The sequence below is a fragment of the Helianthus annuus genome, chromosome 4 (assembly GCF_002127325.2).
Source record: "Helianthus annuus cultivar XRQ/B chromosome 4, HanXRQr2.0-SUNRISE, whole genome shotgun sequence".
Classification (NCBI taxonomy): Eukaryota; Viridiplantae; Streptophyta; class Magnoliopsida; order Asterales; family Asteraceae; genus Helianthus; species Helianthus annuus.
Window position 1 is genome coordinate 109308532 of NC_035436.2, and position 18113 is coordinate 109326644.

At 39.0% G+C, this 18113-nt stretch overlaps 1 protein-coding gene across 1 annotated transcript in view; it reads left to right on the plus strand.

Moving 5' to 3' along the window:
* LOC110933291 overlaps positions 1-16423 on the plus strand; it is a 47213-nt gene extending 30790 nt beyond the window's left edge. Inside the window, exon 5 of the mRNA XM_022176521.1 lies at positions 16367-16423. Coding sequence (XP_022032213.1) covers positions 16367-16423 — 57 coding nt within the window. The remainder of the gene's footprint in view (positions 1-16366) is intronic.
* Positions 16424-18113: the final 1690 nt, after the last annotated feature.

Sequence of the window (18113 nt, forward strand, 5' to 3'; positions counted from 1 at the left end):
TGCATTGACCAGCTTATGGTCGATGTGAAGTTCATGGAACTTCATAACGTGAGCGTGATCACGATGGTTATAGTCCGTAGTGACTATACCTACTGATCACCACGTTATCTAGGCTCAGTGACGAGTCGTAGTTTCGGCCAAAATGTGCATTCTTGCATATTTTGTAACCAAACTACTCGTGAGCATCAAAGCCGTTTGTTTTGATGCCAAACCTATTTTCTAAACTTAGTTAAGCATGTTCTAACATGCTTAGCTCGTCACTTTTAGTTTAGTGCTTATATAGGGTCGTAAGGTAAGCGATCTAAACCATCGCTTATACTTTCGAACCCGACCCATTTGGTCGATCTTTAGGATCCGACCAAACACATTAGGTGACCATAGCTATAACCTTCCGAGGTTATACCTTGTGGTCACGATGTTAGGCGTTCCAGACGCGTTCTACGCGAACGACGCGTGAGGTAGCATAAGCTACCTAAACGGGTCGTGATGGGTCGCAAGCACTTAGGTTAAGTTTCATTTTAGTATGTAGGCTTTGTTAAACCATATTACACGAGTCTCCATACTCGTTTGGTTTACGAACCCGCATACTATCCGTTCCTCCGATTTTAGGTCCGGTATATTAACATAGCTACCTATTAGGTGCCGTTTGATATTCCGTGATCTAGCGTTTTTGGTTATTATACAAGAACTCCAAAGCAATCTCAGGTGAGTACATTGAACCCCTCTTTTACTGTTTTCCAAACTGTTTTGGGGTGAAACACATGTGCCTACTTGTTACTTTCATGCTTTTCATGCTTTCACATCATATACTTGCTATGTTCGATAGTACATATATAGTACATGATTTCCATTATGCTTTGCTATGTATGTTGACTGAGCATGCTAGCACATTGATTTCATAAACACTTTTGTTGCATATGTTTACTCAGCATATGGACACATTGATTTACATTACATTTCTACTGCGTATGTTTACTTAGCATACTTAGTACATCACTTTACAATACATTACATGCTATGTATGCCCATTGTGTGCGTACGTAGTAATTGTTTCACATTGCATTTCTGTTGCATATGCTCATCCAGCATATGAACACATTATACTACATTTTGAACCGTTGTACTCTACAATACATTTCATGCTACGTACGCCCATTGTGTGCATACGTAGTACCTTGTTTCACATTGCATTTCTGTTACATATGCTCATCCAGCATATGAACACCTTATACTACATTTTGAACCGTTGTACTCTACAATACATTTCATGCTACGTACGCCCATTGTGTGCATACGTAGTACATTGTTTCACATCGCATTTCTGTTGCATATGCTCATCCAGCATATGAACATATTATACTACATTTTGGACCGTTGTAACCATTTGACTATGTGAACCGTCTTAACCCTTCGATTATCTGAACCGCTTGTAACCATTGAACCGTGTAAACCAGTTGTATCCATTGACATGATTTACAGTTGACAATAGACATTTGACTATACATAAACATTTCATCTTGATGGTTTGGTTTGAGTAAGTGATTAAGTAACGAGGCGTGTGTAATATGATACAAGCATGGTGGATACGCCGCTGGTACTTCCTATATATAAGTGTTTGTATGGTATTACATATCGTAGCGTTATCTGAATTATTTCAATTTAAGACATATGACATTTTATACAAACAACACACTTTTCACGAGACATTGTTTTACAAACGACTTATCTTATACAAACTCATTTTTACACGGTTATCCGTTTAACCATACAGTGTTCTCTTATTTATACATATCATTTGATCTTACTGTTTTTCAAATGATTTACAAGACAAAGCAAAATACGAGGTTCATGACTAAACATTTTCTCAAACATAAGTCATGAATTCCGTTTTCACAAAACCAATGTATCTCACAGGCATTTTTATGCTGACGTACCTATTTTCACATGTGTTTTCAGGAGATGATGCATAGGACTTATCAAGACATACTTAGGCGGACCTGTGCCTTAGTGACTTAAAACGAGACAAGAACTAGTTCATTTATGTTATGTGTTCTTTGGTTCTTGTTTAAAGCAATGTAAACTTTCATGTTTGATTAATAAAACGAAACTTCATTTACCATGGATTTGAAACAATTGATTCTGTTACAACACTCCCCGACGTTTCCGCCACGTTTTGTATGTTCCACGTGGTCGGGGTGTGACATGGATCACCAAGGAGCTCACTTACTTGCTTTTTCACACCACTTTCCTCATCTTTTTCACAAGAGTTCTTCCCTAGCCTTTGAGCTAGTTGTAAGTTCTTGATAATCCTTGTTTACTTCTACTTTAATGGTGAAAAGATGTAGTATGTTGATTATAACAAGAAACACTAAAAGAACACAAACATAAATCATGAATCTAAAGCTTTACATAAAGATGAAACATGATGAAATGATGCTAGTATGATGTTGTTGGGTGTATGTTGATGCTTGCTTGTTGATTTCTAGAAATATGTTGTTGATCATTATATGAAACTTTTTAACTTATGATTAAAAACATGATTTAACAAGTAGGAGGTGATTAGGGGTTTACATAAAAGAATCACCTCCATATTTAGACATGAACTTGGTGACAAAGTGATTTCTTGTAAAACAACAAACAAAGTGATCTAGTAAGTTTGTAGATCTAAAACCTGTGAATGATTTTCCTAAATAAACCAAGTTTAAAAGACGGTTTTCGAAAGATCATGATCCTTACACTATTTTTGGAAAATAAAGTAAGTATATGGATACTAGTGACACATGAAAATGTTGTAAATAAATATTTTTGTAAAATATGTTCACAAGTTGTGAACGTCTAAAAATCTCGAGAATGAGATCTTAAATAAAGTAAACACACTTTGGAGGGTAACTAAACCCACTAAACGCCTTACCAAGTTACTACGCGTTTTTACGAAACATCAAGTTCATGTTGATTTGTAAATGGAATAGTTTGCTCTTGGTAAATTGTTATTGTTTGTTTGAATGATTTTCGGAAAAGAATATGATATGCTTATTAGCATGGACGCCTCCATTTACAACGGAAACTATGGCGAATTTTTCTAAATTCCAACACATAGAAAATATTTTCTAACAAGTGTTACAAGTGTATTTTTAACTATGATCTTTCCACAAAAGTCAGACTGTGACATTTGTATTGTGTGCTATGTGATAGAAGTAGTGAGTAGATAAACCGTACGTAGGATACGTGTTATGCATGCACGAAAAACTGATTGTTATCTGTACCTTATAAGGACGTGCTTGATTTCTGATTATTTGAGTAACTAATCTAACCGAGCAAACCAAGGTGAGTTTACACACTTTCTAAGGCATGGGATTCCCGGTGGTAGGGAATGGGATTAAAGAATTAAAACGGAACCTACATATCTTCCTTGGGTAGGATATGTACCGCCATCCTCCATGGGTAGGATGCCAATATTAATCTTGCGTATTCTCCTTGGGTATAATACATACGTTCGTCCTCCTTGGGTAGGACAACAACCTTAAAACTTACTAGACAAAACTCTATCATTAAGTCCCTCATTTTATATCGACTTAATCGCTGAGGCCACTGGCGAGCGGGTCATTAGTTAATAGCGCTATTAGGTTTAACAAACCTCACACCGTGCCGTTCGGACGGGCGTGTACTAATGGACTATGGCAAACTGTCAATGAAGATAGACATTGACGTAGGGCACAACTTACTTTCGTTAGTAGTCGATATGGTAACAGTCTAGTGATTCACATGGGGAAGCCCCCACTGATTACGGATATGGTTTGGGTAATAAAGAAGGAACTGGTTAATCTTATTTTCAACTATGGGGTAACCCCCACGGCAAGTAAGCCAGCAAAAGACAAACCATGTTTTCGGAAACAACTTAAAACTAAACAACCAACTGTGAACTCACTCAACTTTGTTGTTGACTCGTTGTTACATGCCTTACAGGTCGTTAGATGCTTATGGAGCTTGCCCGAGGAGGAGGTCGTTGTGGGATATGGACTGTTATGTTCCGTGCTTAATATTTGAACTTTATAAACTTATTGAACTTATGTTTTGGTTTTACGTTTTATGCTTCCGCTGTTAACTTAAAGTTGGTTACTTTCTTTTGGTCACCAATTGTATTGTGGTTGGTTTTATTTACTTAATTACGTTGTTCAATATGATTGGTGGCTCGATCCTGGTCATGTCACACCACCATGCAGTGATACTCCGCTTATGGATTTTAGGGGTGTGACAGATTGGTATCAGAGCCATTGGTTATAGTGAACTTGGTTTTAAAAGGGGAAAAGCTTTTTGACAAAACCAGACTATAACCTGTACAGTGCTCAACGATCCACAACGACGCTTTGCTCCACGTGCAAGACTCGACACAATAGGTGGTATGATTTATGTCTATATTGTCTGATAGATAGTTCACATAGTGCATTAGTTAACGTGATAACTGCTATTTGAACCTTGTGTGTTTACTCTCTTCTGTCGTCCCACGCTTACGCACTTTTGCGACACTTTTCTCACTAACGTTGCTTCTTTGTGAAGATCATGAGCGGACACGGAGGACGTGGTGGTATCAACCTAACTCAAGCCCAGTTGACGGCTTTGATTAATGAACGAGTTGCTGAGGCACTCGCAGATGTCCCTGCAGGAGGTCAACATGCTCAACCTCCCGTATGTAAATTTAAAACATTCATGGACTGCCGACCTAGTACTTTCAGCGGCACAGAAGGAGCTGTAGGTCTTCTTCACTGGTTCAGAAGATTGAGTCTGTTTTTGAGATGTGTGAATGCCCTGAAGATTGTAGGGTGAAATTTGCTACTGGAACCCTTGAAGGTGCTGCGTTAACCTGGTGGAAAGCACGGGTTCAACTGCTAGGGCTGGCGGTTTCTAATGCCACCCCATGGAACGACTTCAAAGATTTGATCAAAGAAACTGTAGTCGTGACGACATCCACAAGCTAGAGGTGGAATTTTTCAATTTGAAGATGACGGGGTCTGAAATCGAGGCATACACAAAGAGATCGAACGAATTAGCTATCTTGTGCCCCACTATGGTGGATCCTCCTATCAAGCGTATTGAGCTATACCTTAAGGGTTTGGTGCAAGAAATTCAAAGCCACGTGACCTCAGCTAATCTTGGCACCATTCAGCAAATCATCCGGTTGGCTCATCGTCTCACTGATCAGGCAGTTGAACAGAACAAGCTGCCCAAAGGTATTAGCGCTACTACTTCTGATGCCCCCGGTGATAACAAGCGCAAGTGGGATGGAAATTCGGGCAAGGGTTCTACTTCAGTTCAGTCTCAGTCCCAGCAGCGAAAGACTGATGACTACCAGAGTCCTGGTCAGCAATCTTCTGGTAGTCAAGGACAGGGTGGATACCGAGGGAACCACCCCAAGTGCAACCGGTGCAACAAGCATCATAGCGAGCAGTGCCACAAGGGTCGTTGTCTGAGGTGTAACAAGTTTGGTCATGAAGCAAAGGATTGCAGGGGCGCACGGCCAGCAAATCAGAATCGCCAACAACAACAACAAGCTCTACAGAACCACCAGCAGCAGCAACAGCAGGGCAATAAAGGATGCTTTCAGTGTGTCGCTGAAGGCCACTTTAAGAGGAACTGTCCTCAGCTGAACCAGAATCAGAACAACAACAACCAAGGAAACAGGAACAACAATGGAGGCAACAACGGGGGTAACAATAATGGCAATGACGCCCGAGGTCGTGCCTTCATGATTAGTCAGGGTGATGCAAGGAACGATCCCAACGTTGTGATGTGTAAGTTTCTTCTGGATGACTTCTTTGTTACTGTTTTATTCGATTCGGGTGCCGATACTAGTTATGTGTCCTTAAAAGTTAGCCAAATGCTTAAGCGCACTTCAACACTTTTGAACACCAAACACACGGTAGAACTAGCAAACGGTAAAAGTCTTGAAGCTACACACATAGTTAAGGGTTGTAACCTCGTCTTAGCTGGTCAGACCTTCTCTATCGATCTTATCCCTATTGTACTTTGTAGTTTCGATGTCGTTATTAGGATGGATTGGCTATCTCAACATCAAGCAGAGATTATTTGCAAGGAGAAAATCGTCCGTATTCCTCGCTCTGGTGAAGAACCTCTCACGATCCATGATGACAAGAGCGGTGCTATGGTGGGCATCATCTCTTACGTTAAGGCCCAGAAGTGTTTGTGAAAGGGCTACACTGTGTTGGACCGTGTTCCGACCCTGAATAGTCAGTTGAGATAGTTCATCTTCACGTATAAACATAGCTCAATTCATGTGTACCACCTCTTGAATATACTCCCGTATCCAGAATCTCAATATTCAGTCTTAAAGGTGAGTATACTACAATGATATCTGTACATAAATTAGGTATGCGAGGGCCGAGGGATCTCAGGTCGATACTTCCGTATACGCAGAGAGATATCAACTTCGACTTTTCAGTATGTCCCCTTTAGAGGATCTTTTAGCTACAACAGCAGCGACTATCAATTTTATTGTTTCATCTGCATGCTGAGGGTTTATGCTATATTTCAAGCATCTTGGTGAAAGTATTATCCAAGGACTAGGTCAGAACTTCCGTTCAACAGAAGTCCCGGAATAATACCCCAGACATCATTGAGTATAAAAACCTAGTATATCAGAATACGAGACCTTTCAAACGAGATTTCAGGGGTTACCTATATATCCAAGTAGTGTTCCCCACAAATTTCGCAAGTTTGAAATTTTAGGTTTATATCCCGAATAAATCTACTAAATGTGTGAAAACCTATCGACACATCATCAGTGAGATTGTTTAACTCATTTAGACTTTACAAATATTTAGCATACTGTAATTGCCTAGCCGATGTACTATCATTTTCCCTATATACACAAGCTCTTTTTCAATTTATCATGTTTTTGATTTTTTTTGCATTTTTTTACTGTTTTTGTATTTTCTGAAAATATATCTATGTACAACTATCTACTCCCCCTAAATACCAAAACACGTAAAAAATCGACAAACCATTGCAGATTGTTTCTCGTCTTCATCCGCAACAGTACTCTCATCAACGCTTACAATTCCATCTGACACCGAAAGCAATTTCATACCATTAAGTTTTAACAAATATTGAAACCGATTTTTATCAAAAGCTTTGGTATGCAAATCAGCTTTTTGTTCATCAGTGTGGATTTTCTCAATTCGTATCAACTTTTTCTCGAAGTAGTCGCGAATAAAGTGATGACGAATTTCTATATGATGTACTGGATTTTTAGTTATATTTATTGCGGCCTCATTATCAACAAACAGAGGTGTGTTAAGAAACTGCAAACCGTAGTCGCGCATCTGTTGCTGTATCAACAGGATCTGAGAGCAGCAACTGCTAGCAGAAACATACTCTGCTTCACATGTAGATAACGCCACAGACGTTTGTTTCTTACACTGCCAGGTAACTAATCTAGGACCAAAGAACTGGCATCCTGCAGTTGTTGATTTCGCGTTGACTTTGCAGCATCCGAAATCCGAATCGGAATACCCTTCGAGCGTAAAATCGCCTTTTCTAGGATACCATAACCCCAATGACGGAGTACCTTTCAGGTAACGCAATATCCTCTTGACAATAATCATATGCGAAGCTCTCGGGTTAGATTGATATCTTGCTGCGAGGCACGTTGGGTACATGATATCAGGACGTGAAGCAGTTAGATACATCAAAGAACCTATCATGGAACGGTAGACCGTTTCATCAGCCCTGTCTCCTGTGAGATCTAGGTGAATCCCATGATTAGTCGCAAGTGGGGTAGCAGCTGGAGTAGAACTTGACATTCCAAATTTCTCTAGAATATCATGTACGTACTTCGTCTGGTGAATGAAAATTCCCTCAGGTAGTTGTTCAACTTGTAAACCTAGAAAGAACGTCATCTCCCCCATTGATGACATTTAGAATTTTTGCTTCATCACCTGTTCAAAATCTTTGCACAATTTCTCATTCGTTGAACCAAAAATTATGTCGTTTACATAAATCTGAACGATCAGAAGATGACCATCAACGACTGTAGTGAAGAGAGTGGCATCCACTTTTCCACGAATGAACTGGTTAGCGAGTAGGTGTTGAGACAAAGTCTCGTACCAGGATCTCGGTGCCTGATGTAGACCATACAACGCTTTGTCCAATAGATAAACTTTGTTCTTGTGGATTGGGTCAGTATAGCCCGGCGGCTGACCGACATAAACCTCCTCTTTGACCTTCCCATAAAGAAACACCGATTTAACATCCAGCTGATAAACTTTGAAGTTTTTCCAAGACGCAAATGCTAGGAAAATTCTGATAGCCTCTAGTCGTGCTACAGGAGCTTAGACTTCTGTAAAATCAATCCCCTCCTGTTGACTAAAGCCCTGAACAACAAGTGGAGATTTGTTCCTTACAACCACTTCTCTGTCGTCTCTTTTACACTTGAATACCCATTTTGTATTGATTTTCCTTTGACCATCCGGTAAATCCACTGACTTCCACACTCCTAATTTTTCAAACTGACTTAGCTCTTCTTGCATTGCTATGACCCAAGAGTCTTCAGTAAGCGCCTCTTTGTAAGTTCTCGGTTCGATCTGCGAGATAAAACAACTTAATGAAAATTCAGTTTGTAAAGGTGCTACTGTAGAATAAAAACATGTTAAGCCCTGGTCTATTTGACGTCTTGTGCGAACGCCTGAATGCAGTTCTCCTATAATCAACTCCTCTGGATGATAAGAAAGAGTTCGCGGCATCACTTCGCTCGGAACATCTACATTTCCCTCTAGATTAGTGACATTCTGTTCTGCATCTTGTTCACCAACTTGGTTTGTTTGACTTGATATCCGGATCTGCTCCCCCTCAGAGTCTGAATCTCCATGATAAAAAACTGGCATATTGTCAGCTTCTTGATTATCATTCACCTCCGACTGATTACCAGGAGCAACTTCATCATGATGTTCATCAGCATTGCTAGGACCTGCTTCATCATTATTTGAAGTTTCCCGAGGTCTTCTAGAATACTCCGCTGGGAACCTGAGCTGCGACTCATACTCTCGCAAAATATCCAGCTCATTAAAGAAATCTTCATCTTCCTATGATTCTTCTCTCATGTCAAACGAATCCCAAAGTTTATCATAATGATATTTCCATGAATCTCCAGGATTCTGTGGCGGCATAGTGTAACCTTGACATTCAACATTTGCAGCTTCAATAATCCGCTTCTCACTTGGAACGAAAACACGTCGCAATGGATTGGCATAACCAACAAAGATTCCCTCAATGCTCTTCGGACCAAACTTTTCGTGAGGCTCTATAACTGTACAGGGTGACCGGAACGGTTCTAGATACTTCAAATTAGGCTTGCGGTTATTGATAAGCTCAAAGCACGTCTTGTTGAACTTCTTAACAGTAAGAACCCTGTTGAGCGTATAGCATGCGGCAGAAACAGCTTCAGCCCAAAAATTAATAGGTAACTTTGAATCTGCGAGCATAGTTCTAGCCGTCTCGATTAGTGTCCGATTTTTGCGTTCTGCGACTCCATTCTGCTGCGGAGTGTACGGAGCACTAAACTCATGCAGTATACCTCTTTCATCACAAAATTCTTCCATCTTACTGTTTTTGAATTCAGTACCATTATCACTTCTAATTCTACTGATAAGCCTCTAGTACAGATTCTCAATTCTTTTAAACAACACCATTAAACTGTCAAACGTTTCGTCTTTCGTTTTCAAAAATGAAACCCACGAAAATCTGGAATAATCATTAGTCACGACCAAACAGTAGTAATCTCCTGTAATACTCTTAACGTTCACTGGACCAAACAAATCCATGTGAAGTCTTTCTAATGGTCTTGAAACTGAATTGACTTGCTTTGTAGGGTGTAACTTTTTCTTCTGTTTGCCTTTGACACAACTAATGCACTCCCCTTCCAGATCAAAACCTTTGACATGAACTCCTGTCAGCAAATCATTATGCACCAAGTGATTCATCTTCCTTAGGTGAATATGCCCCATTTTCCGGTGCCACAATCTTGATTCTTTCTCAGTTGCTCTGGACACAAAACAATGAGCCTGACCCATGGTTGTAGTAGCTACGCTCATGTCCAACAGGTACAGATCATTGACTCTTGGTGCCCTCATGATGATCCATTCCTCAGGTATCACAAATCCCGGTTTCAAGATCAAACATTCTTTGTCAGTGAAGTGAGTTGTATACATTCTGTCACAAATCTGCGAGATACTCAGCAGATTGTTCTCCAGCTCAGCGATGTAGTTAACTCTCTCAAACGTTACGATTCCGTTGCACAACGTTCCTTCACCTATAATCTTTCCTCCTTGATTACCAGCAAAACCTACGTAACCACCATTAATGTTTTTCACATCATACAGCAACGCGGTCTTACCTGTCATATGTCTCGAAGCTCCACTATCCATGATCCATCTGGATACAAGTTTTGGAAGATCCGGCACATAACAAATTATCACTTAAACAACTTCAAGAAAGATGCCGATTCATACTTCGCGATCCAGGAAGCTCCGGCAATTCAAACTGTTTAGTCAAACATCGAGTCCACCCAGGCCTCATCAGCCTTAGGTGTAACCTTGACTCTCGTAATTTGAATTTTGAAATTTTCAGCCTTGAGAGTTGGAAAATTTACATCATAATCAACCATAATTGATTCTTCAGCCTTTTTCACCTCAGAAGTTGAAATTTTCTTCTCAATTTTTGGCTTCCAAATTTGTTGAGATAATGCAACCCTTTTGTAAAATTTATCGTTTTTAGTTACCAACTTCTGTACGGGTTCATTTTTCACACTCTTTTTCTCAACAACTATTGGTGTTTTTCCCTTCACATCACCTTTCTTCTGTTGAGTCTTCACAGTTTCAGTCTTAGGCTTCACATTGGTACACTTTCGTGCAATGTGACCAACTTGATTACATCTAAAGCAAGTTCGAGTATCAGCCACTCGACTTGTGCCTTCAGACTGAGACTGAGAAGCTCTTTTCTCAAAGAACTCTTTGTTTGATTTTGAAAAAAAATCTTTTTCTTCATCAACAAGTGAACTTGAACTGTTTACAAACTGTTTCTTCTCGACAAACCTCTTGTTTTGACCATTCCATTTCCGATAATTCCTACCACCCTGATAACCTCCTGACCAGTTGTTTCGATTGTTATTATATACATGTGGTGGATTAACAGACTTCTTGTTGTGAACTTTTTGTTTCTCAAAACGCATTTTTCTCTTTGTTTGACTTAGATTGTTCACTTCTGACAATTCCACTTCAACCAGTTTGAAAACATTTGTTAATTTGTTCAAGTTTACATTCTCAATCGGAAACTCTGAATCCAAAAACAACTTATCAGAACCCAACATCTTGTACATGACAAGGTTTGGTTCTTCATTTAAGTTGTTCTTGGACTTTTGTTTCGGAATGTATTTGTCCAAGAAACACCCATCTTCCTCGGTAGTGTCACTATCTGTTTTAAGCACATTTTCAACAACACCTTTTACAATATCATTTTGGACACTATCGTCATTGGAAGATGTGAACGTGACATCAATGTTCTCTGGAAGTTTAACTTCACTTTCTTCCACAAGTTCAACCAACCCAGATTGTTTTTTCGTGTAGTTATCAAGAACAGATGGTGGAACTCTATGAAAACCCACCCCGGTTCCATCAGAATACACATATTCGCCAGCTTTGTTTTTCCCGATGGGTTTGGGAACAATGTGTTGTAACACAAAGCTTGCGGAGCTATAGCTGTTAAGCTTCAACTGGATTCGCTCGTTTTCAATTTCAGCATTTTAAACTTTAAGTTTCAAATTAGCGATTTCATCCAGTTGCTTATTAGTTGATTCTTCTTTTATTCTCAGCATTGCTTTTAGATGTTTGTTTTCTTTAAAAGTTTTACCATTTCGATAATCACTATCTTTCACTGTGCTTTTGAGTTTTTCAAATTTTTCAGAAATCTGACGGTTTTCAAGAATTAACTTTTCATTTTCTCGTTTAACTTTTTCATGTTGAATTCTATCAGTTTCAATTTGAGCAGTTAATTGTTTAATCCGTTCAGTTGAAGCTTTAACTGTTTTGTCACGCGCAAGAATCTGATTCTCAACGCTTCTGACCTTTGCTGTCAGATCTTTAACTTTCACCGTTGAGATATGTGACAGTGCTACAAAATTTGCAATCTTTGTTGCAATTTTTGCAATCAGCATTTCCTTCGATCTTTTTACCTGACGCATTTGTTGACGAGTTAGGACTGACCTGGCCTTTTGACTCAGACACGGAGTTAGAGTCTACCTCAAGTGCTTTAGCAACTAGCGCTTTGTCAGCCATTTTTCCCAGGTTCTCTGCAATCAACTCCTGCGTTGTATCAATAATGCCGGTATCAATCTAATTTTGCTTTCTCGATCTCTTCTTTCTCCTTTTTCTCTTTCTCTTCTTTCTCTTTCTCTTCTTCTTTCATTTTCTCAGTTGGAGTTCCCCACCATTTGTGTTGCCAATACTCATCATCTTCTTTTATCTCCTTGATGATGGCTTCCAGATCAAGCGTTTTGTCATCAATCGCAATATTTCCATACTCATCAAGATAACACTCCCTGTCTGGATCCCATCTTCTCGCTCTTCTAGCTTCCAGATAGATACGAGAAATTCTAATGATTCTGTTTTCAACAATCATTTTCCGATAGCTATACTTCTGCTCTTCAGTACGATCATCTTTGCACGGAATAGGTTCATCATTTTTCGCCATGAATGCGTAACCAACCGCATCTTCTTCCTGTAAAACATCTTTACTCCAATCATACCCCTCATCATCGTAGATCACCGCAAGAGCTCTAGATTTCTCTCTGTTATCTTCAGACTGCTTCAATCTAGGCGGCTCAGATTTATTCTGGTGATAAATCGCCTTCTTGTAATAATCATCTCTGAAAGGGTTTTTCGACTCATCAAAATAAGCATTTCTGCATTCTCGCTTAAAGTGACCCTTCTGCTTACACTTGAAACACGTCACTTTGGATTTATCGAACCCCAACTTGGTAGATGGACCCCCAATCGTCTTCCTGCCGGTTATTTCCATAAAACGCTGTGCTCTACGAACAGCACTTGCCATAGCCCAACGAATATTGATTAGCTCCATTTCTTCAGGATCTATTTGGTCATAGTCCTCTTTCGTTAGGTTGGTGTTTGTTGGTGCACTTACGTCTGCTGACTACGTTTTCCATCGAGTCTTGAAGTTGAACAGATCGGACATGGCACAGAAACCTAGAAATACATGTTTGAATAGGGTTCGCTTATTAGTCACTAGGTTTTGTCCGCTTTTGTGTCATGTTTAGGTTAGGATCGCTCATGTGTCACGATGTAGGATCGCTTATACGTACATGTACGTATAAGCGAACCAGCTTGTTTATAAATAGGTTCATAGGAGCGATCCAAGAATACATAGTTGAAGGTGTTTGTTCCGGTATGCTGCCGAAGTGCTGTCAAATCGTGTAATCGAGTTCAACATCAATAAAACAGCAAGTTTAAAGTGAATACAGCTTCAATAGCACCGAATTATTAGTTTTCGCCTCTTAATTCGGATACGAACTTCTCTAAACGACTCAAACAGGGCTGAGAACAATCCTACAATTGGTATCAGAGCTCAGGAGGAGGAGTTCTTGCCATTTTAGCTGCATTTCTTCTGATTTTCTACACTTTCTTCACGTTTTTCAAAATTTTTATGGTAAAACAAGCTCAAAATCACATAGTGCACTCGGAATCATGAATTAACAAACCCTTGAAGTTTTCAGAACTAAAGTCGAGCTAGAAAGTAAATTTTTAGGAGGTTCGCTTATACGGTTTCGTACAAAAAGTGACGTCATCAATCAGGTTCGCTCCAAAATACCTGTCTGGTTCGCTCCAAGGAACATTTTTGGGTAAGGATCGCTCGAAAATTCAGCTTGGTCCGCTTTTAGTGACAGTTTTTGGTTCACTCAAAGGTGCATCTTGTTCGCTCATTTGTCTTCAACTGGTCCGCTTATCCGGTAAATTGGTTGGTTCGCTCGAAAGACAGTTCGCTCGAAGGATTTAGTTGTTTGGTCCGCTTATCTGGTCAAGTCTTCTGGTCCGCTCATTGGACATTTCATCTGGTCCGCTTTTAAGACACTGATTGGTTCGCTTTTGGAACAATTCGCTTATTTGAATAGTTTGTCAAATTTAGGAAATTGTTGTGAATTTGTGAACAATTTGTAAACGATGGATACTGAATTTTATAACGCTTTTGCTACCCCGACCTCGATTACTCAAAGTGCTTTGATCGACAATGAAACTGGAACATCTCAAAGACCACCTAAACTCATGGATATTGATGATTATAACGTGTGGTCGGAACGGTTCGGAAATTGGGTTGAAGCTTATCATCTAGATGCTTGGGAACACACTGAAGAGCCGTATGTTAAGCCCACAAAGAATGATGTTGTGAATGGTACTCCATTAACACTTAGAGAGATGAGTACAGCAGATAAAAAGAAATATCGCGATGAAAAGCTTATGGTGAGTCTGCTTCAGCAAGCTATAAAAGAAGATATCTTGATACTGCTTCAACATGACGGAACTGCATATTTAATGTGGACAAAATTGGAAGCAAAGTTTACGGGAAGTGATGATATGTTAAAGAACAAAATGTCTCTCATGAAGAAAGAATTTGATTTGTTTCGGGGATTGAAAAATGAAAACACCAAGCAAATTATTGATAGATATTGTAACTTGGTGAGAAATATGACAAAGTTAGGTGTTAAGAAAGATACTGATGAATTAATTGAAAAACTTGCAGATGCGCTTCCATATGAAACATGGGGAACATTTTTGATGATGCTGAGGTCCAACAAAGCAGAATATAAAAAGATGACACTAAGAGACTTCATAAAGCATCTGGAAGCTCAAGAGATGGAGCAGAGGAAGATTGCTAGGATGAAGAACTACGATGGAGAACAGGATATCAGTCTGTACTACAAGCATGGTGTTACTGATTCAACAAAGTTTTCTCCTAAGATCGAAACTGCTTACAGTGTTAATGATTCTCCTGAGAAGAAGGCATCTCAAGGATCAAACAACAGCACAAGATTTTCATCTTTCGATCCTAACATCTCTGTAACAAAGAATGGTAGAAAACTTCAGTGTAACATTGTGTTTAGCCTTGAAAATGATCAAGACTACACTGAAGAGATTGCTAAAAATCAAATGTCTTTGTTAGGGATGATTTTAGAATCTTATAGCTGTTTTGTTGCAGGAAAGATCGGAAATCCAATGCTCACGAAAGAGGATTATGATCAAATTGATGCTGAGGAAATGGAATTGATGGATATAAAATGGTGTATGGCGAGTGTGATGAGACGTGCTGAAAAGTTTAAACAAATAACAGGCCGTGATGATTTTCGTGATGCAAACGTTTCAGCTTTAGGTTTTGATAAATCTAAAGTTACGTGTTTTCGTTGTAGGGAGAAGGGGCATTTCAAGAGGGAGTGCAAAAACCGTGAAGCTACCGGTGCCCAGAACCGTTTCGGAAACAACGATTATCACAAGAAGGCCATCTATCATCAAATCACACCACCAGCACAACAACAGACACAAACAGTTCATGGGAGAGATGTGGTTGATAAAAGAGCATGTGTTGTTAGTCAGGGAAAATATGATAATTTTACCTGGGAAAAGTATCTTCCGAAAGACAGCAAAGTGTGTTTGGCTGAACAAGATGATGAGAAGTTGGCTGAAGGTTTTACTTGGGATGACTTTTGTCCAGACCAAAATTTTATGGCCAAAGAGATGTCCAAAAACACTTCTCATGCTTTCTTTGCTAATGCTTATGATTTGAAATGTGCAGAGAGGTGCAGAAAAGTCATGGAAGCTGCTGAAGAAAAACGAAGAAGGAACAGAGAAGAGGCAGAAGAGGAAGAGAGATTGAAGGAAGAAGCGAAAGCAGAAAAAAGAAGAAGAGCTGAGTTTTTACAACCGAGCAGAAATGTTAAAGAAGTTCCAGAATATGAAGTAAAGATTGATGCAGAACAAGTTGAAGTTTCTGAAAAGTGCTTAAACTGTGATTCGCTGATTAAGCAGAACAATGAGTTGCTGCATAACATTCACAAGTTGAAAGAATCGTATGATACAATGAACAGAGAGATTAATAAATATACAGATTCTAATGGTGAACAAGCTAAAGCTATGAATACTTTGAAGATAGCTTATCTGAGACAGCTTGATACAGCGAACTTTAACATAAAGAAATGTGCAGATCTCGAGCTGGAATTGGCAACACAAAAGATAGAAACTGAGAAAGTCAAGAAATTATTAGATAGTTACTCATGTTCTACTTTTGTGATTGACAGGATTTATCCGGTGGTGAAAGATTTAAAGACGTTCAAAGAAGAGGAGACATCGGATGAAGAAAAGTGTGTGACAAATGTTGAAGAAAAGTTGAAAGTTTCTGGTAAGAAACCGAGTGTATCCTACAATAGATGTCCGCCCCCGGTCGAAAATGGATATTCACCTCGAAATCCAAATTCAGAAAGGGTCAATAAAGCGATCAATTTGAAATGGGAGTCTGGGTCGTCGGATAATTTACCAGAAAGTATTGATGTCACATATACGTCATCAGATACTGATCATGAGTCAAAGTTGATAAAAAGTATGGTCGATCAGGTGTTAGACACAGATGACAATGAGGAATCAAAACCGAAGTCAAAACCCGAGTCAAAGTCTGGGTCCAGTGTGTCAAAGCCAACAAATAAAAAGGACAAACGGGTTTATGGTAAAGAATTTTTACTTTCGAAGTCTAATTTGAATGATGAATCGGTCAAAGTGGCATATACTTTGAAAGGTTCTGACAAATTATATTCTGACGAGAGTTTTCCAATAAGAAGTGTCAGACTTGAAATGATTCAAAAGGTTTTCAAAATAACAGAAATTAATATTTCTGAAATAAAAGATTTAAATCTTAATGGAAAACCCAAACAGTACACTTCAAGAGATCAACAGAGAATCAACAAGAAAATGGGTTACAATTGTGGTTATAGTTTCCAAAAGAAACCAAACCATAATCGTAATTACAAAAAGAAAGGTCTTGGTTTTGTTCCACAGAAAAACTAAAAAAAATGAAAAAATTTATAAACCAACAACAATGTTTGTTGCAGGAAAAACAACAGAAGCTGAAAAAGAAAAATCATTCAGAAATCAGACGAATCAAGAATTCCTTGCTAAGAAGCAAGAGGACATGAAGAAGAAGGAAGATCCGAAGAAGGTTGATAAGAGATCTTGTTTTCAGTGTAAAGCTGTGGGTCATGTTGCGAAAGATTGTCCAAAGACATTTCGACCAAAACAAGAAGTCTCAAGAAAAATGAAAGAAAAAATTGTTGAGAAAACTGAACTGTCAACCCGGAAGTTCACAGGTTTTGAGAATTCAACTTATGAAAAAGGAGAATGTTCAAAGAGTGCTTCCAAAAGAATAGACAATGCTACAAATCAGAAATGGGTTGTAAAAGGTTCAGGTAAAAAGTCTGGTAAATTCTGATTTCATAAAATCAGAGGAGCCACATGTTGAGAAAGAGATTGTAAGAAAAGTTCCGAAAGTGGACGATGTGAATTTTCCGCCACTGAATGCTAAAAATTACAAATCTAAAATTGGAAAAGTTGAAATTTCAAATCAATTTTATTCTGACAAGAAGAGAATTGATGTTGAAAAAACTTTCAACGGAAATGTAAAACGCATCTTTGGAAAAATGGTCAGTGGTAAGGCCCAAAGCATTAAGGATTTTTATGCTTCCAAAGGATGGGTTTACAAGTCGGTTGAAAGGAACGATGAAAACGATGAGGTTACACCCAAGGAAGGTCAGGCTTGGGTGGATATATTTTTTCAAGAATAAAATCCTGACTTGCCGAAGATCCCAAGATGGTATCGTGGATCATGAATCGGCATCTATCTAAATCTGTTTGTGAGGTTTTGCAGGACTTGCTGGAACTCCCAAGTTTGTAAGCGAGGAGTAGGAATCAGCATCTTGAGAATTCAACCAAAAGATGGTAATTGGTTGAAAAACAGGTTTGAAATGTTTTATTGCAAAATCTACAAGTGATTGTATG